Source organism: Macaca mulatta, chromosome 1 (genome assembly GCF_049350105.2).
Source record: "Macaca mulatta isolate MMU2019108-1 chromosome 1, T2T-MMU8v2.0, whole genome shotgun sequence".
Lineage (NCBI taxonomy): Eukaryota > Metazoa > Chordata > Mammalia > Primates > Cercopithecidae > Macaca > Macaca mulatta.
The window spans coordinates 148,183,470-148,207,055 of NC_133406.1; the positions used below are offsets into that span (position 1 = coordinate 148,183,470).

The window sequence follows — 23,586 nt, forward strand, 5'->3', positions numbered from 1 at the left end:
GCAAAAATTTTAAAGATTATGTCAACAAAACCAGAAATTGTTCTCTCAAATATCTGTTACCACAGCAAAATAGACAACATTAAAGTACGTGGCTGGGCGCAGTGGCTCACACCTGTAATCCCACCACTTTGGGAGGCCGAGGCAGGTGGATCACCTGAGGTCAGGAGTTCAAGACCAGCCTGACCAACATGATGAAACCCCGTCTCTACTAAAAATACAAAAAATTAGCTGGGCGGGGTGGCACGCGCCTGTAATCCCAGCTACTTGGGAGGCTGAGGCAAGAGAATCGCTTGAACCTGGGAGGAGGAGGTTGCAGTGAGCTGATATCATGTCATTGCACTCCAGCCTAAGCAACAAGAGCAAAACTATGTCTCAATAAATAAATAAATAAACAAATAAATAAAAGCAAAAAAAGTTTTCAACAAAACAGCATACTGATAATTTAAAATAAACTTCATTTTCTGTTTTATTAATAATATAAACAAATATGTCTTTTGTGTTTTTAAAATAAAGTGAATTATTGAAAGTAAAATACAAGAAGCTGCATATAACCCAATACACTCATCCACATATTAAAAAATAAAAATAGAGGCAATGATCCAAAGACTACTCATAAAAGATTATTTTTACAACTTTTAAAGCTCTTAAATAAGCTTTAACTGGCTTACTGAAGAATCTCAGCTCAAAAATACTAACATGAGACTTCTTATTTTCCCAACTAACGCTTTCAACCATGCTATGTCAAATCTCCCCTTTTTCCCATCCCTTAATGAAACTATAGGCAGATTCCAATACTTTCTGGATACTATTGTTATTGAAATGCAGCACAGTACTATTTTAACATCTATCTCTTCATCGTATCTGATATAAATATTTCCCTCCCCATTGCTGACTAGATTTATGGTTGAAATGTGAAATAGGGAGTAGTGTATGGTCTGATCTCCTGCTCCTCCATTTTCTGGGTCAAATTCGTACAGAAGACTATAGATGGCTCTGGTCACCTTACGTAATTAAGCAGAGACCAAGATGGTAGTAGGGAGATATCCTTGGCTTTGTTCTAATTCAGATACTGGAGGCCTTTATTGATATAATGGCTCTTTTAGTGGCAGATCAAGCTTCAACCTGGGCTCTCTGTGGATAAGAACTCTTTAAGTGGCTCATGATGCACAATACCTCCCCAAGCGGGACACGGTGTCATCTAGCCCTGTTATCAGTCTTCTCTAACTTTCATGAAACCATTAAGGTCCTCCTCCTTCCCTGTGGACCATGTGTAACTGGGGTACAGAGTGGAATCCTCATACTTTTTCTCTGTATGACAGTAACTGAAGTTCCTTACACCAAGGCTAGTTTTGGCTTCTCCAGCAAGTCTTCTCTCTTTAGAAATCTCCTCACTCAACTACATTCTCATTGGCTTCTCAGACATATTCCAAGCTCTCCTAAGAAATTTATTACCACTTTCTCTTTGTCTTTGATAGAAGCTCCAGGGTGGGATGGTTTTACAGATATAGTTAATGTTCATCTAGGGGATGAGAAGACAACAACTCCTTATTGCAGATATTCTCTAGCTTTAATCTTTGTGATTTACTTGGATCCCCCTAACTTTCACTTGACTGGAAATATGAGGGGGACATATGAAGAAGGAAGAATCTTTCACCAGAATTCCTCACTTTCTACAAAGCTGAGGACACCACCAGCTGCCGTCCTTCTTCCAAGGCCCTTACTTACAGAGGCTGAAGTGAATGGTTCGTTAAAGAAAGCTGAGGGGTTAACTATTTCTCAGTAAACCTTGTGGGGTTGGTAGTAGTGGTGGTACTAGACCCAGTTGTTCATGGCTTTTGTTTAGCACATGGGCTGCTTCCGCACCTACAACTTGTAGGGAGGCAGAAAAAGACCTACCCGAAACAAAAATCTAAATTTAAGCATTATTAAAACCACCTAATTAGAATTCACACAATGTATATTATTGCTTCAAACACCAGCAAAAGAGAAATATGATGTAAAAAGTTAGATTTGTTTTAGTTGATTATAAAATACTTGTTCTTTGTAGAAAATTTTAAAAACATAGACAAGCATAAATAAGAAAATAAAAATAACCTAAAATCGCAGAATGTATTAAAACAATGGATAATCTAAGAATAATGTATGAATGGCTTCGAAATGCATAGTATGAGCTCCTTCTTTAGACATTTAACTTACCTTTGCAGTAACTAAAATTAAAATTAGTTAGTATCCATAGGTCACCTGAAGAGACTGGCATAAAAGAACTACATTCCACCCCAAGTCCCTGCTATAAAGAGAAGTGGTAGAAGGAAGGAGTATACTTTCAGGAGTAAGAACAAATAAAGCACTGTGTAGCCCTTTGATAAATGGGAAAGTAACCTAGTAACCTTAGTTCTTAACTTCCTTTCTCCTAGTTCCGAACTCTGGGCACCTTTGAATTATACAGGATACTCCTACCTCCTCTCAATACCTGCCCTCCCATCAATTTTGTTTTACTTAAAATTATTTGAATTAGTTTCTGATTTTTGCAAGCATACCATATGTATTATTTCTCAACTGGAGTTCTCATTAGTTAAATTTACTTAATATTTAAAATATTTAAAGCACTATTACTATCAGAGTTAAAAATCTGGTAGGTAATAATGGATGACAACGCACTGGATAAAAGATTTCTGAGGCTCAATAATTACCTTCTGAAAGAAATTACAGTAATCTCTTCTTAAAATATAGATTGCTACTTCTTTTAATCCTTCTAGTCCATACATATCAGCCATATTGAGTATCTGACTAAAATAAAAATAGATGCACTGTTAATTCTCCAATTTAAAACTCAAGGCACAATACATACTAATTTATTGATAATATATAGTCTGTTTAGAAAAAAATAATCTGAAATATTTTGATTCTAATTTTCTGCCTTACATAATATATACCCTTTATGGATTATAAACACAGCATAGGCCAAACGTTGAAAGCACTGACACGTGATTTGATTAGTAAAGAACAAGAAATAAATCTGGAGATGTCTCAAATTCCCTTCATATACTAAGTGATATACAGAACAAAATCCAAGAAACTGCTATAAAGGCTGTAAAAGTTACAAAACTCTCTGTATCAAATTTGTATAATAAAAGTTTCTTGGCAGGCGGAGGGGCAATTCACTAATGTCTTATCCTATTGAAAATGTCTACAAATAACCCTAAGATTGGAGACAGCATCCAGTGACCAGAGTTTCTTTTGCTTCTTTCATTTGGCAAGTATTTCTGAACACCTACACATACTTTAGGTACTTAAGAAGCCTACAAGCTTTGAAAGAATGACAAAATTTTGTATAGGTTGTCAGGGGATAAAAACTTAGTAGTAAATCCTGGGACTCACAGTATGTTCTCCTGAAAAACATATTTATTCAGTTTAAAATTAAAGGAACCAAATAATTTTTAAAATTAAAAAGTAGCTTTCATTTGTCTGATGTGAGAATACCAAGAAAATGGAAGACATCCAGAAAATTAAAAGAGCAAGGTGAACTTTCACTCCCAAGTAGGATTTCAGAGGCTTAGATGGTATTTCACTATAGCGCATTTAAAAATCACAGTTGTTGGTCTTTAGGATGCCCTATATTCTTTTTTTTTTTTTCCAAGAACGGGGTCTCACTATAGTCCCAGGCAGGTCTTGATCTCCTGGGCTCAGGCTATCCTCCCGCCTCTGCCTCCCTAAGTGCTGGGATTACAGGTGTGAGCCACTGCGCCTGGCAAATGCCATATATATATATATATATATTTTTTTTTTTTTCTTTTTTTTTTTTGAGATGGAGTCTCGTTCTGGCACCAGACTGGAATGCAGTGGTGCAATCTTTGCTCACGGCAACCTCCACCTCCCAGGTTCAAGTGATTCTCCTGCCTCAACCTCCCAAGTAGCTGGGACTACAGGTGCATACCACCATGCCCAGCTAATTTTTTTTTTTTTGTATTTTTAGTAGAGACGAGGTTTCACCATGTTAGCCAGGATGGTCTCGATCTCTTGACCTCAAGATCCGCCCGTCTCAACCTCCCAAAGTGCTGGGATTACAGGTGAGAGCCACTGTGCCCGGCCCCTATATTCTTAAGTGTGTTTTTTCTTTTCTTTTGCTGTTTAGAAAAGATATACTAAAATTCAAAAAGTAGTAAAATAATTTTCAAAGTTTGATAAAAGTTTAATCAATTTATTGATCTATAAACCATAATTTATAGCTTCTTCTAAATTTAAGTCTAATAAAGACTGTTTTCAATCTTATTACTGTGAGTTGATAAGTCACCTTTTCTTCTAAATAAGGTGACCTGCTTATTTTTAGATGTTCTCAAGACATACTGAAGATATAGTAAAATAGATTATAAAAAGCAGTTTCTACTTCATTAACACTTTGCAACACAGCTCAACAAAGTAGAACCTAACTCTTTTATATTTTAAATTATTAAAAAGGAATACATACCCAACATTAGTTTTGTCTGGAATGTCCAGAGTTCCTCCATATATAAAATGCATCATAACATTCAGTTCTACATGGCTTATACTGAAAAATAAAAGAAAACTCAAATCCAGAAATAATTAAGGTTTAATCAATATCAATGATTCAATTTTCCCATAAACTTCCAGCCAAGATAATGTTCTAATCTTCCTTTTACCTGAAGAATACACTCTTCAAATAACATCCATGCAGGTATACCATTAATTTAAACAGAACGACAACAATAGATTTTTATATAAGTTATACAGTGTTATTAGTATGTTAGCAAATCATTATTTATTGAGCATCTTCTACCTTGAACTATATAAAACAGATAAAAGTTGAAGGGGCATCCCTTACCAAATGGCCTTCCCCTAAGATCCCAATCCTATGCCATGTGTTTCTCCTAACATGCCTACTAGGAACATTAGGGTTCTGTGGGACAAAGATTTACACAGTGGAGAAGAAGAGCAGTCTGAGCTAGCTCAAGAACACATACCAATGGGAAAACTTTTAAATTTCTTCACTGACTGTGGTGGAATGAACTCTGAATTATGAATTGACAAATGTGATTTAAGCTGGGTGCAGTGGCTCACACTTATAATCCCAGTACTTTGGGAGGCCAAGGTGGGAGGATCGCTTGAGATCAAGAGTTTGAGACCGGCCTGGGCAACACGATGAGACCTCATCTCTACTAAAAATTATAAAAACTAGCAAGGTGTAGGAGTACACATCTATAATCCCAGCTACTTAGGAGGCTGAGGCAGGAGGATCACTTGAGGCCCTATATTGATCTCAGATAAAAAGAATTTAATTTGATCATCATTACATAACGTGTTTTTTTTTGTTTTGTGTTTTTTTTTTGAGACGGAGTCTCACTCTGTCACCCAGGCTGGAGTGCAGTGGCACGATCTCGGCTCACTGCAACCTCTGCCTCCCCAGTTCAAGAGATTCTCCTGCCTCAGCCTCCTGAGTAGCTGGGATTACAGGCATGTGCCATCATGCCCAGCTAGTTTTTGTATTTTCACTAGAGACGTGGTTTCAACCATGTTGGTCAGGCTCATCTTGAACTCCCGGCCTCATGATCCCCCCACCCTGGCCTCCCGAAGTGCTGGGATTACAGGTGGGAGCCACCGCGCCTGGCCTACATAATGTATTTTTTAAAAGCGCATATACAGAAATAATAAATGAAAACAAATAAAAGGTAGATACAAGTAGTGAAAACAACTCACTTCTCCTGTTGTTACACATCTTTGCTATGTATTGCCCATGCCATGTATTTTCATGTTTTGGACGTTTCTAAGCACATTTATTTCTCAGTTAGGTTGAAGAGTTTAATTTCTCTTTATACACTTAATAAAGACCATCAAACAGCCAAATTGTATATCTAGTATCTAAATGTGTATTTCTGAAGATCTCTTCTCTCAGAGAATAGCAAAACCTTCTTTGGAAAGGTCTCCAGCATAGTCCTTCTGGTAAGGTCAGTGATTTCCAAGTCTTTATTTATGAACTGCTATTAATTTGATTTTCTAATACCCCTTTCCTAAAAGTGTTATATTAGTATTTAAAAACTTGAATGTAGGCCAGGTGCAGTGGCCCATGCCTGTAATTCCAACACTTTGGGATGCCAAGGCAAGGTGAATTACTTGAGGTCAGGAGTTCAAGGCCAGCCTGGCCAACATGGCAAAACCCCATTTCTGCTAAAACTACAAAAATTAGCCAGGCATGGTGGTGCATGCCTGTAATCCCAGCTACTCAGGAGGCTGAGGCAGGAAAATCACTTGAACCTGGGATACCAATGGAGGTTGCAGTTAGCTGAGATCTCGCTACTTGACTTCAGCCTGGGTGACCGAATGAGACTCCATCTCAAAAAACAAACAAACAAAAAAGAAATTGAATGGAAATATTTGCTTTGCATATTAATAGTTTAAACAATTAAGATCCCTTTGAGATAACTGGAGATACTTTAAGTTATATAAAATATATACGTGTATGTATATATGTGTGTATGTATATATGTGTGTATGTGTACATATATATTTTTTGTTTGTTTGTTTGTTTGTTTTTTTGAGACAGGGTTTGGCTCTGTTACCCAGGCTGGAATGCAGTGGTGTGACCATGGCTCACTGCAGCCTCGAACGCCTGAGCCACGACTGTGTCACAGCACTCTAGCCTGGGCGACATAGCTAGATCCCACCTCAAAAAAATAAAAAGAAAAAAAAAAATTTAGAAAACTACCTGTTATGAACTGAAATGTCTGTGTTCCCTCCAAATTCATATGGTAAAGCCCTAACCCCCAGTGTGGTCATATTTAGAGATGGGGCCTCTAAGAAAGTAATTAAGGTTAAATGAGGTCACATGGGTCCTTGATCTGATAGGATTTGTTTCCTCATAAGAAGTACCATAAGACTCTCTCTCCAAGTGCATGCACCAAGGAAGGGCCACATGAGTGTACAGCAAGAAGGCGGCAGAGTGCAACCCAGAGGCAGAGCACTCATCAGACACCAAAACTGCTGGCACGTTTATCATGAACTTTCAGTTTCCAGAACCTTGAGAAAATAAATACCTGTTGTTTAAATCACCCAGTTTGGATATTCTGTCATAGAAGCATAAGCAGATTAACACAATACCTCTATTAATAAATGCTCTCTATTACTTCCTGTTTCAGAAAATGTACGTTGTTGAATTCTACCTGAGAAATATTTCACTGAACATCCAGGGAAATCAGATTCATAAAAAGTGCTTTGTATGAAATACAATTTGCAATCATTTGCAGTCAAATGGCCCTGTAAAAATATGCTTACCCTTGAAGAGTAACGTACTCTTGGGAGCTTTCAGCCCAACAGCCACTCAGCATTGCAGCAAAATAACTAGATCTGGCACTCAAAATGGCCCTAAAGGGAAGAGGGGGGAGAAACACAGATAAACATTTACATATTACTCAAAATGTAATTTTTTATGAAAATTTTCATCTTTATGTATTAAAACACAATAATCTATTTGTTTTGTTTGTATTCACGGGCAGGATTACTACATAATAAAACTTATAAGTTTATATTTATACCTAAGGGTTTTGTTTTTTGTTTTAAGAGACAGGGTCTTCCTCTGTCACCCTGGCTGGAGTGCAGTGGCGTGATCATAGCTTACTACCACCCTGAACTCCTAGGCTCAAGTATGATCCTCCTACCTCAGCCTCCCAAGAAGCTAACACTATAGGCATACAGTATCACACTCAACTTGATTTTTAAATTTTTGGTAGACACAGGGTTTCACTATGTTGTCCAGGCTGGTCTCAAACTCTAGAACTCGAGCAATCCCCCTATTCCTGAAGTGCTGGGATTTATAACTAAGCATTTTGATTGTTTAAAACATTAATTCCAATGCCCTTGCTATCTTTTTTTTCTTTGAAGGCTCTTTAATTTTTTAAGCTTATAAAAACATAATTTTTATATGTAATTAGTTAAATATAAAAAGGTAGCTAAAGACAAAGTACTGATCAGCAAACCTCATTTAATATGGATTATTTTGGAAATTTAAAAATTTTTAACGAGGTGGCCTCCTATCTCATACTAAAGTATAAATCAAATCTCTTTCCCAGATTTATATTTCATACTTAGAAACAATCTGAAACTTTTTCAAATCAATGAAAACAACAACAACAACAAAAAAAAACCTACCATGACCAATTTAAATGACCTGGGAAAGGGTAGGAGAGGTGATCAATAATCAGAGCCAGTTGCACACAGATGGAAAAATGCTTGTTGTCACTCCCAAATATATCCCTACATTACATTATATGTAAATCACAATGGAAATAAGTGCCTACATTACAGAACTATGAAATTCTATTTAGAAAATAATAGGCCAGGCACAGTGGCTCACGCCTATAATCCCAGCACTTTGGGAGGCTGAGGTGGGTGGATCACCCAAGGTCGGGAGTTCGAGACCAGCCTGGCCAAAATGATGGGAAACCCCATCTCTACTTAAAAAAAAAAATAATAATAATGGCCAGGCGCAGTGGCTCACGCCTGTAATCCCAGCACTTTAGGAGGCCGAGGCAGGCAGATCACGAGGTCAGGAGATCGAGACCATCCCGGTTAACATGGTGAAACCCCGTCTCTACAAAAAATACAAAAAATTAGCCAGGCGTGGTGGCGGGTGCCTGTAGTCCCAGTTACTCGGGAGACTGAGGCAGGAGAATGGCGTGAACCTGGGAGGCGGAGCTTGCAGTGAGCCAAGATCGCACCACTGCACTCCAGCCTGGGCGACAGAGCCAGACTGCGTCTCAAAAAAACAAACAACAACAACAAAAAATTAGCCAGGTGTGGTGGCGCGTGCCTGTAATCCTAGCTACTCGGGAGGCCGAGGTAGGAGAATTGCTTGAACCCAGGGGGTGGAGGTTGCAGTGAGCCGAGATCACGCCACTGCACTCCAGCCTGGGCAACAAAAGCAAAACTCTGTCTCAAAAAATAATAATAAAAACAAAAAATAAAAATAAACTGTTGGGTATCATTGGAATAATGTAACTTGTAAGGCTAGAAAATACTGAAATACAGTTCAGATTCATAACATAAGTTCACTTTTTAAAAAGTCTGCTAGAGAAATAAATGCTAGATAGGAAAGTAGGACTTGTAGCAGAATGGCCTTTTATACCAATTTGAAAAACACAAACATACCATACCCTACCCCCATCCCACCAGAAATTCTAGTTGAAATAAAAAGGAAGGAACAAATGCTAAAGTAAAAAGCTTCAGTCGGGCACGGTGGCTCACACCTGTAATCCCAACACTTTGGGAGGCCATGGCAGGTGGATCACTTGAAGTCAGCAGTTCATGATTAGCCTGGCCAACATGGTAAAAGCCCATCTCTATTAAAAATACAAAAATTAGCTGGGCGTGGTGGCTGTGCCTGTAGTCTCAGCTACTCGGGAGAATCACTTGAACCCGGGAGGCCGAGGTTGCAGTGAGCAGAGATCACGCCACTGCACTCCAGCCTGGGTGACAGAGCAAGACTCTGTCTCAAAAAAAAAAAAAAAAAAAAGAAAGAAAGAAAAAAAATTCCAAAATCTCATATCCCACTGAATTTAGTGGGGAAAAATTCCAGACACTGAACTTTGTCAGCTTGATACCTCTCCCTTTAGCAATATCACCTCCATTTCTGTTATGACTTTTGTTCCAACTGAATCTAGTTGTAGCAAATTCAATCTCCTGGAATCAGCTTGATAAGCATAGGAGATTATACTAGAGTCAACTGAAGGATGTACATTAACCAAAAGCTCTAAATTAACAACCAGGAGTGTAGATCTCAAATTCTGATCCTCAATTCAGCATCTGATCAATACTTGGCACTAGCTGGATAAAGGTCTAATCAGAATTTGTGAGCAGAGGCAGACGTAGTTAAATCATAACCCAATATTTGCAGTCTATGATTTGGTTCCAAACTTAAAAGACAGGTATAGATAGATACATCTAAAAATATTTCAGAATTGGAGGGAAAACATTAATAACAAGATATAAACAAGACCAGGCAAATTAGCTTGGCAAACAAAAATTCTGGTTAAAAAAAGAAACTAAACTGATCATACCCACTGATAATTTAAGAGTGGAAAAATGGGCATTTTTCCACCCTTAAACTAGTTTAATTACAGGCAGATGTATTTCTACTATATTAAGATTTTTCTGTATCCATTTTTCCTAATCCTTAAAGTTTAATGATAAATCATTTATTCTATAAAGAAATACAGCATATATGTCCACAGTCTAAATATGCTTAAAACTGGAAAGTTATGTCAGTTAAAAAAAAAAAAAATGTTACACTGTTCCATCATTACTCTATGGTAATTCAACTGATGCTGCAATCTGCCCTCACCCAAAAGCATGGCACTCACTGCTCAGAGGTTGAATACTAACATTGCCCAAAGTGAAGCAGTAACAGCAAAGACTCCACAAAACTCTATTTAATTGTGTACGAGCATTTAATTACTACTCCAAATTAAAAATGGTACAGTAAGAGCAACTTGTAATATACAAACAGACAAGAAGCTGTGATGCTAGTGTCCATCTGGCACTGTAAATAGCGAAAATAAAGTGGTCTGCATGAGTGAAGTATGGATTGGGGAGAGGAAAAAAGGGAGGCCCAGGAGGCAGATTTCAGACAGTGACACAAAACTGTTGTACTACTAGATGTTTCGTTTGAGGAGGTCTGAGCATGAGCCAAGAGCACATTCAGATCTAGGCTGGTCCAGCTTAATGTACTTCAAGGGGCCATGTACAACCACTGTGGCAGCAGGAGGATGATTCATCAGTAATGCAAGTTCACCAAAATAATCAGAAGGCTCCGATCTTCCCACTTCAACAAACTCTTCATTTTCTGACCAACATTGCAGCATAGCAGCTGGCCCCTCTAGAATAATAAGGAACTCACCTCTCATCCCCTGGTTCTCCCTGCACCACAATCTTCTGCCAGTCTTCAAACTTGACTGGTTCCCATGTATCGGCTACCATAAGATGCTCCCTCTTATCCAGAGACTCTAAAATAGACACTTTACTAAAGAATTCCTCATACATCTTCCACTTTCTCAGTGTGCTTCCCATACAGATTCTTCCATAGCTGTCTCGGTTGATACACTACCATTTCACATTTGCCTTTGCTTTGACAGTGGCTACTCTAGGTGTTCCATAAATCAAAACAAATTCTCCAAAGCTCCCTCCTTCCTCAATACTGGTTGCTCATTCATCATTGACACAGACATCCCTCTCTCCTTGATCAATCACACAGAAGTTATCCCCTTCATCACCTTGCAGAATCACTGTCTCTCCAGTGATAAAGGAGACTGGAAACATGGCATCAAAAATATCACTTCTCTCATTATCATCAAGATGTGAAATCAGCACATTCTTTTCAATGGCTTTAGTTAAAGACATTGCCTTATAATGGCTTTTGGTATAATCTTATAATCTTTTGGTATAATCTTTCTAACATATAATGTGGCATCTTCCTCCATGAAGAATTCAGTGCTGACGGTACCTTGTCACCTCTGATCTTTAACCACTGGGTTGGATGGAGGAGGAGAGATTTCATTCTCCTTAATTCTGTACAAGTGCCTGCTTCCTGCATATTGTGAATTTGTTTTGTCTCCTCCTTCTCCAACCTCTCAAAGTGTTCCTTGAGGAATGCCACTGGTCCCCGGGGTTGAGCAGTGCACAACTGCATAATAGAATCTTTGAGCAGTACCTGAATGTTGTGCTTCTGGAGGCAGAGCTCACATTCTCAAAGGCTATGCTCCTCCTCTCTGGCAGCAGTGTCACCAGACGCCATGGTTCTCTGTCCCTCTCTGGGTGTCTCAGGTCCCCTCTATTCTTTCTTCTCCTCTTCACTCCTTCTCCACGTGGCTTTCAATGAGCTTCCCTCTTCTCTCCTCTGCTCCTCTGTCCACCCTACTCTCCCTCCAACCTCCCTCAATGCCTCTCAAAGTTTCTTTAATTAACAACAATGGAAACTATGTCCATGACTAAGAGGAATAAATCATTTACAAATGGAGAAACAAAGACCAAAGATGTTACTTTAAATTTTAAGGAAATATCAATAAGAGATTACAATTACTGTTTGTCAATTAAACATTTTTAAAATAAAAAATAGATTCTACAATATCTTAGGAAAGAAAGAAAATAAAAATAAAAAATAGGACCAACTCTAAATTTAAAATATTTTTAAATTATAAAACAAAGAGCTTACAATCCTAAAGGTCCTGAGTTCAAACTCACCATAATTATGTTTAAGAAAGGATATATCTTAGTTTTGAAAAAATGACAAGAAAGATACTTTCTTTTGAATTACCATTCTATCTTCTCAAATAAAATGCTAATGAATTCATTCTTTAAAAAGAAATTAAAAAAAATAGAGAGAGAGACAGAGTCTTACTATGTTGCTTTAGTTGGTCTCAAACACCTGGGCTCCAGTGACCCTCCTGTCCCAGCCTCTCAGAGTGCTGAGATTACAGGTGTTAAATCACTGCACTCACCCTCATTCTTTCTTTTTCTTTTACTAGAGACAGGGTCTCTCGCTCTTTCACCCAGGCTGGAGTGCAGTAGCACAATCATAGCCACTGCAGCCTCAAACTCTTGGCTAGCCTCATCTTTAATCCAAAAGATATTCTACTCTGTGCTCCACACTATTCTAAGTGCTGGGAGTACAGCATTAAATGAGATACAGAAAACAATATTATATTCCAGTGAAAGGTGGAGGACAGGAAGAGAAAGACACTTCTGGAATGGCTTCCCAGGTTATCTCAGATCAACCCTCCTGCTGAAAGCAGCTTAGGAAAGATGGACAAAATATATATATTTAAGAAAAGAAGCAAAAAAAGGAAAGCATGCTTTGAAGGCATCAGAATACTGCCACAGTGATTAGAAAAGTTACACAAGTTTTGAGAGAGAAGACAAAAGAAGCGACCCAAGTATTTGAGGTAACTTTTTCCACTGAGGCAATTGCCAAATCTGAAAGCAAAAGCAACAGCTGGAAGGCTGATAAGCTGAGTATAGCTTCTGGCAATCTTCACACAAATTGGAACTTGGGGCCCATCAAAGAGGAGGGGTTTTAGTAGATAACCCAGGATTTCAGTTGGATCCCGAAGGGCCACATTCTAAACAGAAGAGTGAACAGGAAATAGACAAGCCCGTATTAGCCTTGAAAGCCAGTTTTGAATTATCTCGGTCCCTGACTGAAACAAAGTGATCAGCATCTAGTCTGCGAGCCAGACAAAAGCAAAAGGAAATCCTGTCTGCATTAAAATATCACCTTGAGTGTCAAATTATTTCTACAAATTTTCAACAGAATGTTTAGTAGTCAACCCAAAGATGATTTAGTGTAATAATGAATAACTAGAACATAAAAGAAAAAATTTCCATTTACACTAGTATCAAAAAGGTCAAATACATAGCAACAAATGTAACAAAAACGTGTTAAGATCTCTACACTAAAAACCATGAAACACTGCTGTGATAAATTTTAAAAGACCTAATGGAGAGTTAAAATATGCTCATGGGTCTGAAACTTGAAACTGTTAATATGTCCATTCTTCCTAAATTAGTTTCTAGATTTAACACAATCCCAATCAAGCATTTTTAGTAGCAATAGATAAGCTGATTCTAAAATGTATATGAAAATGCAAAGGACCCCTAATTGCCAAAGCAAACATCAACAGAAGAATAAAGGTGGAAGACATGATTTCAGGCAACATGCTTCACTTACTATAAAGTAGCAATAATCAAAATAACATGGTATTGACGTAAGGGTGGACATATAAATCACTGGAACAGAATTGAGAGTCCAAAAATAGATCCACATATATATGGCCAATTGCTTTTCATGAAGGTATTAAGATAATTCAATGGGGGAAAAGACAGTCTTATCATCAAAAGGTACTGGAACAACTGGATGTTTGTAGGAAAAAAATTAAACTTGACACTTGCCTCACACCATATACAAAAACTTAAATCTAGAATACATAGAGAACTATAATAACACAACCCAACTAAAATATGGGCAAGAACAACAAAAAATATCAGGTAAAAATCACTTGCTAGAAATAGTTTTACTTCAAAGCTAAAGTTTATGGCTAGTTATAAAAAATGACATCCCTGGCCGGGTGTGGTGGCTCACGCTTGTAATCCCAATATTTTGGGAGGCCAAGGCAGGTAGATCACTCGAGGTCGGGAGTTCAAGACCAGCCTGGCCAACATGGCAAAACCCAGTGTCTACTACAAATACAAAAATTAGGTGGACATGGTGGCACACGCCTGTAACCCCAGCTACTCAGGAGGCTGAGGCACAAGAATCTCTTGAACCTGAGGGGCACAGGTTTGTAGTGAGCCGAGATAGTGCCACTGCACTCTAGCCTGGGCTACAGAGTGAGACTCTGTCTAAAAAGAAAAAAAAAAAGAAAAAAAAAAAGGCCAGGCATGGTGGCTCATGCCTGTAATCCCAGCACTTTGGGAGGCCAAGGCAGGCAGATCATGAGGTCAAGAGATCAAGACCATCCTGGCCAACATGGTGAAATCCCATCTCTACTAAAAATACAAAAATTAGCTGGGCATGGTGGCACAAGCCTGTAGTCCCAGCTACTCAGGAGGGTGAGGCAGGAGAATTGATTGAACCTGGGAGGCGGAGGCTGCAGTGAGCCGAGATTGCATCACTGCACTCCAGCCTGGCGACAGAGCAAGACTCCGTCTCAAAATAAATAAATAAATAAAAAATAATAATAATAGCTAAATACTGGAAACAACCAATATTCCATCAACAGGAGAATAAATAAACATATTGTGGTATAGCTATACAATCCAATATTACGCAGCAATAAAAATAGAATGAATCACTGACACATGTAATATGCAAGGATGAAGCTCAAAAACATTACACTGAACAAAAGAGGCCAGACACAACAGTATATCTGAGTCCATTTACATGAAATTCTAGGAAAGGAAGAATATCCTACAGTATAGAGAACATAATAATAAGAAAACAAACAACCTGATTTAAAAGTAGGCAAACCAAGAGTAGTACTGTGCGTGTGTAGTCCCAACTACTTGGGAGGCTGAGGCGGGAGGATCCCTTAAGCCCAGGAACTCAAGACCAGCCTGGGTAACATAGCAAGACTCTGTCTCAAAAAAATAAAAAATAAAAAATAAAAAAAAATGGGCAAAAGATATAAACAGAAAACTAACCAAAGAGGCATACAGATGGCAAATAAGCACGTGAAAATCATTTGTTGCTTGTGGTTGGGGTAGGGATAGGTACTGAAGGTAAATGGGCACAAGGGAACTTTTTTTACAAAATACAAAATTCACTGTATTTTGCTTATAGTGGAAGTAAAACAGGTTTATACATTAGTCAAAATTCATTGAACTGGACTTTAAGTCGTGTGCATTTGTTTGTGTATGCATTCTAACTCAATATACTTCACTATAAAAAAGAATGAAAACAAAATTTACTTAAGAAAGAAAATAACAGGCCAAGATAACTTCCCTGGTGAATTCTAATAAATATTTAAGGAAGATATAAAAAAATCAATATTACTCAAACTAAAGCATAAAAAAGAGGAAATACTTCACAGTTCATTTTATAAAGTCAACATAACTTTGAGGCCTAAACCTGACAAGGACATTACAAAAAAGGAAAATTACAGGCCAATCTGTCTCATGAACATAGATGCAAAATTCCTAAACAAAATATTAGTAAACTGAATTCAGCACGAATAGAATAAAACATCACAACCAAACTGAAATTATTTCAGGAATGTAAGATTATTTTTTCATTCCAAAGTTAAGCAATATAATTTAGTACATTAAAAAAGAATGGAGAAAAATCATGTGATCAGCAAAATCGATGCAGGAGAGCATTTGACAAAATTCAACACCAATTTAGGATTTTAAAAATTTAGGCAATTTTGGCCAGGTGCAGTGGCTCATACCTGTAATCCCAGCACTCTAGGGGAGGCTGAGGCAAGCAGATCACATGAGGCCAGGAGTTCGAGACCAGCCTGGCCAACGTGGCAAAACCCTGTCTCTACTAAAAATACAAACATTAGCCATGCCTGGTGGTGCATGTCTGTAATCCCAGCTACTTGGGAGGCTGAGGCGTAAGAATCACTTGAACCTGGGAGGTACAGATAGGAGTGAGCTGAGATCGTGCCATGCACTCCAGCCTAGACAACAGAGTGAGACTCTTGTCTCAAAAAAAAAAAAAAAAGAAAAAAATTTTTAGACAATTTCAATCAAAATCTCAGAAAGCTATTTTGTAAATACTGACAAAGTGATTCCAAAATTTAGTCATGTGCTACATAACAATGTTTGGGTCAAAAAGACCACACACATATGAAGATGGTCCCATAAGATTACAATGAAGCTGAAAAATTCCTGCCACCTAGGGATATCATAGCTGACAGAAGGTCAAGTGCAAAGCATTACTCACATGTTTGTGGAGGTGCTGGTATAAATAAACCTACTGCGCTGCCAGCTGTGTAAAAGTCTAGCATATACAATTATGTACAGTACATACTTGATAATAAACAACTATGTTACTGGCTTATTATTTTATTGTACTACATTTTATATTGTTACTTTAGAGTACTCCTACTTACATATAAAAAAAAAAGTTAACTGTGAAATAACCTCAGGCAGGTCTTTCAGGAGGTATTCCAGAAGAAGGCATGTCAGGAGATAACAGCTCCATGTGTGTTACTGCCCCTGAAGACCTTCCAGTGGGACATGATGTGGAGGCAGAAGGGATTGATACTGATGATCCTGACTCTGTGTAGGCCTAGGCTAATGTGTTTGCTTCTGTCTCAATTTTTAACAAAAGTTTAAAAACTTAAAAATATTTTTTAAACAGAAAAAAGCTAATAGGCCAGGTGCAGTGCCTCACGCCTGTAATCCTAGCACTTGGGGAGGCTGAAGCGAGTGGATCACTTGAGATCAGGAGTTCGAGTTAGAGATGGTGAAACCCCATCTCCACTAAAATACAAAAAAATTAGCCAGGCGTCATGGTGCATGCCTGCAATCCCAGCTACTCGGGAGGCTGAGGCAGGCGAATTGCTTGAACCCAGGAGGTGGAGGTTGCAGCGAGCCAAGATAGTGCCATTGCACTCCAGCCTAGGCAGTAGAGCGAGACTCCATCTCAAAAAGAAAAGAAAAGAGCTTATAGAATAAGGATACAAAGTAAAAAAGCCAGATGTGGTGGCTCACACCTGCAATCCTAGCACTTTGGGAGGTTGAGGCAGGAGGACTATTTGAGCCCAGGCATGTGAAATCAGCCTGGCCAACGCAGGAAGAACTTGTCTCTACAAAAAATACAAAAATTAGATGGGTGTGGTGGCATGCCCCTGTGGTCCCAGTTACTTAAGAGGCTGAGGTGGGAGGATCACTGGAGCTAGAGAGGTCAAGGCTGCAGTGACCCATGATCACGCCACTGTACTCCAGCCTGGATGACAGAGCAAGACCCTGTCTCAAAGAAAAAAAAGAAAAAAGAAAAAAGAAAAAAAGAAAAAAATTTGCACAGCTATACATGTTTGTGATTAAGCTAAGTGTGATTACAAAAGAATAAAAAGTTTCAAAAAATTATAAAGTTTATAAAATGAAAAGTTACAATAAGTCAAGTTTAATTATTGAAGATAGTTTTTTAAAATAAATTTCATGTGTATCCTTAGTATTTATAAAGTCTATAGTAGTGTACAGTAATGAACTGAGCCTTCACATTCACCCACCACTCACTCAATGACTCGCCCAAAGCAACTTCCAGTCCTGCAACTTCTATTCACGGTAAGCGCCCTATGTAGATAGGTGTATCATTTGTCTTTTATACCAGATATATCTTTTAGTGCCAGAAAGTAAGAAAATGCTCAACACACACACACACAGACACACACACACTGAGGGAATAAAAGGGACATAAGAGCTACCTGAAAGAGCTCCCACAGCTAAAGTTGTAACAAATTGAGCCAAAAAAAAAAGACAAGCCAAATTAAAAAATAAGTCAAATTATAAGCCAAAGTACAAAATAAGTATCTATGAGTCTATACCGATATATGTAAGTGATTGAATAAATTAATATGTGGAGGAGAAGAGATAAGTTTCTTGTGCAGAAGAATTCCAAATAATTTATGTGGATAATACCCCCGCTTCAAGAGGTAGAACATTACTTCCTATCACTTAAATATGGGACACACACAGTGACTTCCTTCCAGAGAGCACAGTCTGGAAATGGGAGGTGACGAGAGGAGTAACTTACAGTGGAGAAACCAGATGAAAACAAGGTCATCATCAAGGTTAACATAAACAGTGATGTCATGTTGATCACATGTACCTTTAATATGATGTAATGAAAATGGCCCTTTATCTTTGTGGTCTTCCTGTCCCAAACCCATAATCCATGTAATTGTGAGAAAAACGTAAGATAAACTCCATTTAAGGGACATTTCTATAAAATACCTGACCAGTACTCCTCAAACTGGAATGTCATAAAAAAAAAAAAAAAAAAAAAAGAAAGTCTGAAAAACTGTTACAGCCAAGAGGAGCCTAAGGAGACATGACAGCTAAGTGTAATGTGAGATTGGGGATTGATTCCTCAAATAGAAAAGGACACTAGGTAATAACCAAGGAAATCTGAATATACTACATACTTTAGTTAATAACAATGTATTGATATTGACTCAATTGTAACAAATGTACTATAAGATGTTAATAACGAGGAACTAGGTGTGGGGGTATATGAGAATACCATACTCTCTTAACTTGTCTGTAAATCTGGAACTGTTCTAAAAAATAAGGCCAACTAAGAAAAAATTAGGATTCTGCTTCTACCCATAAGTATAGGACTTCCCTACCTTCCATTTAATAATTAGAAAATTGAACAAAATATGACCATGAAAAAAGGCAGTACAGGACTCTGATCCCCAAGAGAAGAAAAACAAATGAAGTAAGCTCTACAATCACAATGCTTTCTTCCTAGAAGCAGTTTCTAGTCAAGGCACAGGAAGGACAAATGAGCAGAGCCTTGTGGCTGAGTTGAGGAGACAGATATAGGAGCCCCAAGAAGCTGAGTCAGCTGAAATTTGTGGTGTGCAGTAATATAGAAGAGGGAGTCATGAAGAACTCCAGAAATCAGAGTAGATACTCCCTCCCTTGAGCTTTTGTCTGAATATAATTTGAGCGTGCATAAGGTAAAACTACACAAAGCCAGGCAAAGAATAAAAGCCAGGGAGCTATATGGCTGACAGATATTCAAGTTCCTTCCGGCCAGAATTGAATACTTGGGGCACTAAGGAAAGATCCCAGAAGCCTCAGTAGAAAGGCTTTACAACATTTAGAGCAAAGGCTATTCTAGACGCACCCTAACAAAATTCAAAAAGAAGCTTTATAAACGTGAAGTTGATCCACAATAACTTAAATGCCTGCTAAAAAAAACTTCAATAATCTTTTTCAAGAAAAACAATAAAATTCAAACATTCAAAAACATAATATTTATAATGTCTGGCATTTGATCAAAAACGTACTAGGTAATGTGAAGAAGCAGTAAATTGTGAACATTAAAAGGGGGAAAAAATCAGTCAATATTATCAGACCCAGAAATGACACAGAAGATGGAGTTAGCAGACAAAGCATTTTAGGGCTGAGTATGGTGGCTCACACCTGTAATCCCAGCAATTTGGGAGGCTGGGGCAAAAGGATTCCCTGAGGCCAGGAGTTCAAGACCAGCCTGAGCAATAATGCGAGAACCCACATCTACAAAAAAATTTTTAAATTAGCTGAGTATGATGGCAAGTGCCTGTAGTCCCAACTACTCAGGAGGCTGAGGCCAGGGAATCACTTGAGCCCAGGAGTTCAACGTTACAGAAGCTATGACCATATCACTGCACTCAGCCTGGGCAACAGAGAGGGATCCAAAAAAAAAAAGTACAATGGTAGACTTATTGTACTCAAACATGTTAATAACTACATTATTATAAATAGTCAAATACTATTAATGTCTACTCCAATTAAAAGGAGATTATGAGACTGGATAACAAAAGCAAGATACAACTATTTGCTATCTACAAGAAATTAATTTAAAATCCATTTTAAATATAAAGACAAAGTTTAGAAGTAAAAGGATATAAAAAGAATACAATATAAACACTAATCATAAGAAAGCTCGAGTGGTGATATTAACCAAAGTAAACTTCATAACAAGTGACATTACCTGGGGTAAAAAGCAGTATTTCAAAATAAAAAGGATTCAATTCATTATGAAGAAATAACAATCCCAGATGTGTATGTACCAAATCATAGAGCTTCAAAATACATGAAGCAAAAACTGACAGAACTAAGAAGAGAAACAAATTTATAATGATACTTAGAGACTTCTAATTAACAGGATAGATAGACAAAAGTTCAGCTAAGGAAACATAAAACTTGAGCAACACTATCAACCAATTTTCATTTATACAACACTCCACCACAGGACAACAGAACACATACTCTTTTTAACTACATGTGGAACATTCACTAACACAGACGATATTCTGGGCCATCGAACAAGTCTCAATAAATTTAAACAAAACTAAAATAATATAAAATATGTTCTATGACCGCAATGGAATTAAACTAGAAATCAATAATGGAGAATTATCTGGAAAATTCCCAAAGAGTTGGAAATTAAACATACTTCTAGACAACCCATGGGTAAAGAAGAAATCAAAAGAAAAATTAGAAAATACATTTATTTGAGTGAAAATACAATATATCAAAATTTGCAGGCTGCAGCTAAACAGTGCTTAGAAGGAAATGTTTAGCTTTTAAATGCTTATTGTAGAAAAGGAAAAAGGTTTCATATTAATGATCTCGAATTCCACCTTAAGAAAGTACAAACAGCAGCATAAATTAAACCTAAAGTAAGCAAAAGGAAGAGAAAAAGTGACAGAACCTTGCCCTCTCCTTCTTCCGTTCTTGGGCAGCACCAGCCATGTCCCTGAGACATCAGGGTGCCTGGTAATCAGGGCTGCTTTTAACTCTAGCAAAGTAGATACTGTTACCATCAACGACCCCTTCATTGACTTCAACTACATGGTCTACATGTTCTAGTATGATTCCACCCATGGCAAGTTCCATGGCATCATCAAGGCTGAAAACAGGAAGCTTGTCATCAATGGAAACCCCATCACCATCTTCCAGGAGTGAGATCCCACCAAAATCAAACAGGATGATGCTGGTGCTGATTATGTTATGGAGCCCACTGGCATCTTCACTATCATGGAGAAGGCTGGGGCTCACTTAGAGGGTGGAGCCAAAAGGGTTATCGTCTTTGTCCCTTCTGCCGATGCCCCCATGTTTGTGATGGGCATGAACCATGAGAAGTATAAAAACCTCAAGATCATCAGCAACGTCTCCTGTACCACCAACTGCTTAGCTCCCTGGTCAAGGTCATCCATAACAACTCTGGCATCATGGGAGGAATCAGGATCACAGTCCATGCCATCACTGACATCCAGAAGACTGTGGATGGCCCCTCTGGGAAACTGTGGTGTGATGGCTATGGGGCTCTCCAGAACATCATCCCTGCACCAGTAGAGATCTACTGGTGCTGCCAAGGCTGTGGGCGAGGCCATCCCCAAGTCGAACAGGAAGCTCACTGGCGTGGCCTTCCATGTCCCCACCACCACGTTAGTTATGAACCTGGCCTGCTTTCTTGAGAAACCAGCTAAATATGATGACGTCAAGGTGGTAAAGCAACATCAGAGGGGGCCCTCAAGGGCATCTGGGGCTACAATGAGCACCAGATTGTCTCCTCCAACTTTAACAGTGACACCCACTCTTCCACCTTCAGTGCTGGGGCTGGCATTGTCCTCAATGACCACTTTATCAAGCTCATTTCCAGGCATGACAATGAATTTGGCTACAGCAACAGGGTGGTGCACCTCATGGTCCACATGGCCTCCAAAGAGTAAGAGCCTCCGGACCACCAGCCCCAGTAAGAGCATGAGACGAAGAGAGAAGCGTTCAGTTGCTGGGGAGTCCCTACCACACTCAGTCCCCCACCACACTGAGAATCTCCCCTCCTCACAGTTTGTACACCAGACCCCCTGAAGAAGGAGGGATCTCAGGGACCCTGACAATCAAATGAATACTTAATGCACTAAGTCGGCTATATAGTTTTTATTTTTCAATAAAAGAGGACAAAGATAGTGACCTCAGAGTATGGTTGAGCCTATTTGAACAGATTAAAAAAAAAAAATTCTGGCCGGGCGCGGTGGCTCAAGCCTGTAATCCCAGCACTTTGGGAGGCCAAGATGGGCGGATCACGAGGTCAGGAGATCGAGACCATCCTGGCTAACACAGTGAAACCCCGTCTCTACTAAAAAATACAAAAAACTAGCCAGGCGAGGTGGCGGGCGCCTGTAGTCCCAGCTACTCGGGAGGCTGAGGCAGGAGAATGGCGTAAACCTGGGAGGCGGAGCTTGCAGTGAGCTGAGATTTGGCCACTGCACTCCAGCCCGGGTGACAGAGCAAGACTCCCTCTCAAAAAAAAAAAAAAAAAAAAAAAAAAAATTATATGTGCTGCCGATAAAAAATTTTTAGTCTGTAATTCTTTCCTTAAAAATGGAAAGCCAGATTTTAAAAACTTTTTTAAATTATAAAAACAATATGTTTGTAATAAACTTCAATATAGAATTGGATAAAGTGAAAATTTTAAGTTCTCACCCTGCTTCCTTGTTTACTTCAATTCCATGATCTAGAAAAAACCACTTTTAGCAGTTTATTGGATATCTGTCAGGCCTTTTTTCCATGGCAATCTTTTCTATCACACTGTTGAATATTGATATATAACCCATTTAATCCTCAGTACTTCATTCATTTCTTTATGAATCCCAATCTCAGCACCATAATACCTAGCAAACAATAAATGTTTTTTTAACAATTATTTCTTACTTCATCTGACTATGCCTAGTGGTAAAGAAATATAAATATATATATAGCATGTGATGATTTATATGTGTGGTAGTCATGAGAATATACCCCTCTAATCTTTTTTTGTTTTGTTTTGAGACAGAGTCTCACTCTGTCATCCAGGCTGGAGTGCAGTGGCACAATCTCAAGTCACTGCAACCTCTGTCTCCTGGATTCAAGTGATTCTCCTGCCTTAGCCTCCCGAGCAACTGGGACTACAGGCATGTCACCATGCCCGGTTAATTTTTTGTATTTTTGGTAGAGACGGGGTTTCACCAAGTTAGCCAGGATGGTCTCGATCTCGGACCTCGTGATCCACCCACCTCGTGATCCGCCTCCCAAAGTGCTGCGATTACAGGTGTGAGTCACCGTGCGCCGGGCCTACCCCTCTAATCTTTGACTGCGTAATGACCGACAGCTTCAGCTACAGCACTCTGAAATTTATTCCACCTGGGTCACAAGGCCATCTTCTCAGAAGCTATTTCCCGACAATGACTGAGCCCAGCAAGGATAAGGCAGGGCTAGCCCTAGAAAACAGGTGCTTCTCTGATGGGTGCCTTTGGCATGGGAACTTTAACGGCCTTGCCCAACTTTTCTTAGGACTCCACTGCAGTCTAAGATGCTTCTATC

At 38.7% G+C, this 23,586-nt stretch overlaps 1 protein-coding gene and 1 pseudogene across 1 annotated transcript in view; both read right to left on the minus strand.

Moving 5' to 3' along the window:
* Positions 1-23,586, minus strand: part of BTBD8 (BTB domain containing 8) — a 98,318-nt gene that overhangs the window by 41,742 nt on the left and 32,990 nt on the right. Inside the window, exons 5-7 of the mRNA XM_015144794.3 lie at positions 7,285-7,374; positions 4,466-4,546; positions 2,691-2,787 (exon numbers count right to left, since the gene is read on the minus strand). Of these exons, the coding sequence (XP_015000280.2) occupies positions 2,691-2,787; positions 4,466-4,546; positions 7,285-7,374 (268 nt within the window). The remainder of the gene's footprint in view (positions 1-2,690; positions 2,788-4,465; positions 4,547-7,284; positions 7,375-23,586) is intronic.
* LOC106999689 (cAMP-dependent protein kinase type I-alpha regulatory subunit pseudogene) lies at positions 10,567-11,931 on the minus strand (annotated as a pseudogene).